This window comes from Calidris pugnax, unplaced genomic scaffold (assembly GCF_001431845.1).
Source record: "Calidris pugnax isolate Ruff unplaced genomic scaffold, ASM143184v1 scaffold322, whole genome shotgun sequence".
Lineage (NCBI taxonomy): Eukaryota > Metazoa > Chordata > Aves > Charadriiformes > Scolopacidae > Calidris > Calidris pugnax.
Window position 1 is genome coordinate 114406 of NW_015091035.1, and position 535 is coordinate 114940.

General features: G+C 58.3%; 1 protein-coding gene across 1 annotated transcript in view; it reads left to right on the forward strand.

The window, feature by feature from the left end:
* Positions 1-110, forward strand: part of LOC106896300 (acetylcholinesterase-like) — a gene marked incomplete at its 5' end in the record, with an annotated part of 8010 nt that extends 7900 nt beyond the window's left edge. The window contains one exon of the mRNA XM_014956134.1: positions 13-110. Coding sequence (XP_014811620.1) covers positions 13-110 — 98 coding nt within the window. The remainder of the gene's footprint in view (positions 1-12) is intronic.
* Positions 111-535: the final 425 nt, after the last annotated feature.

The following is a 535-nucleotide window of genomic DNA, read 5'->3' on the forward strand; positions in this document are numbered from 1 at the left end:
TGGCCCCCACAGCACCCAAAAACCCCCACCTGCACCCCAAAAATTTGGGTGACTGCACCCCAAAACCGGCATCAACCCCAACACCCAACATTGACATCCCAACACAATGACATCAACATCGACACCCCAAAACCCCCAAAGACACCCCAAAATTGGCCCCCGCACCCCAAAACCTGGACACCCCAAAACTGGCACCCCCGACACCCCAAAAACCCCCACTTGCACCCCAAAACCCACCCCGGCACCCCAAAAATGGCACTGGAACCCCAAAAGCCCGGCACTGGGAGCGGTATCGGCACTGGGATGGCACTGGAACAGCACCAGTATCGGGACTGGGATGGAACTGGGATGGAACTGGGATGGCACCAGGACCAGTATCGGCACTGGGACGGCACTGGGACGGAACTGGGACGGCACCAGTATCGCTACTGGGATGGAACTGGGACGGTACTGGGATGGAACTGGAACAGCACCAGTATCGGTACTGGGGCAGCACTGGAACTGGAATTGGAACTGGGACCAGTATCAGCACTGG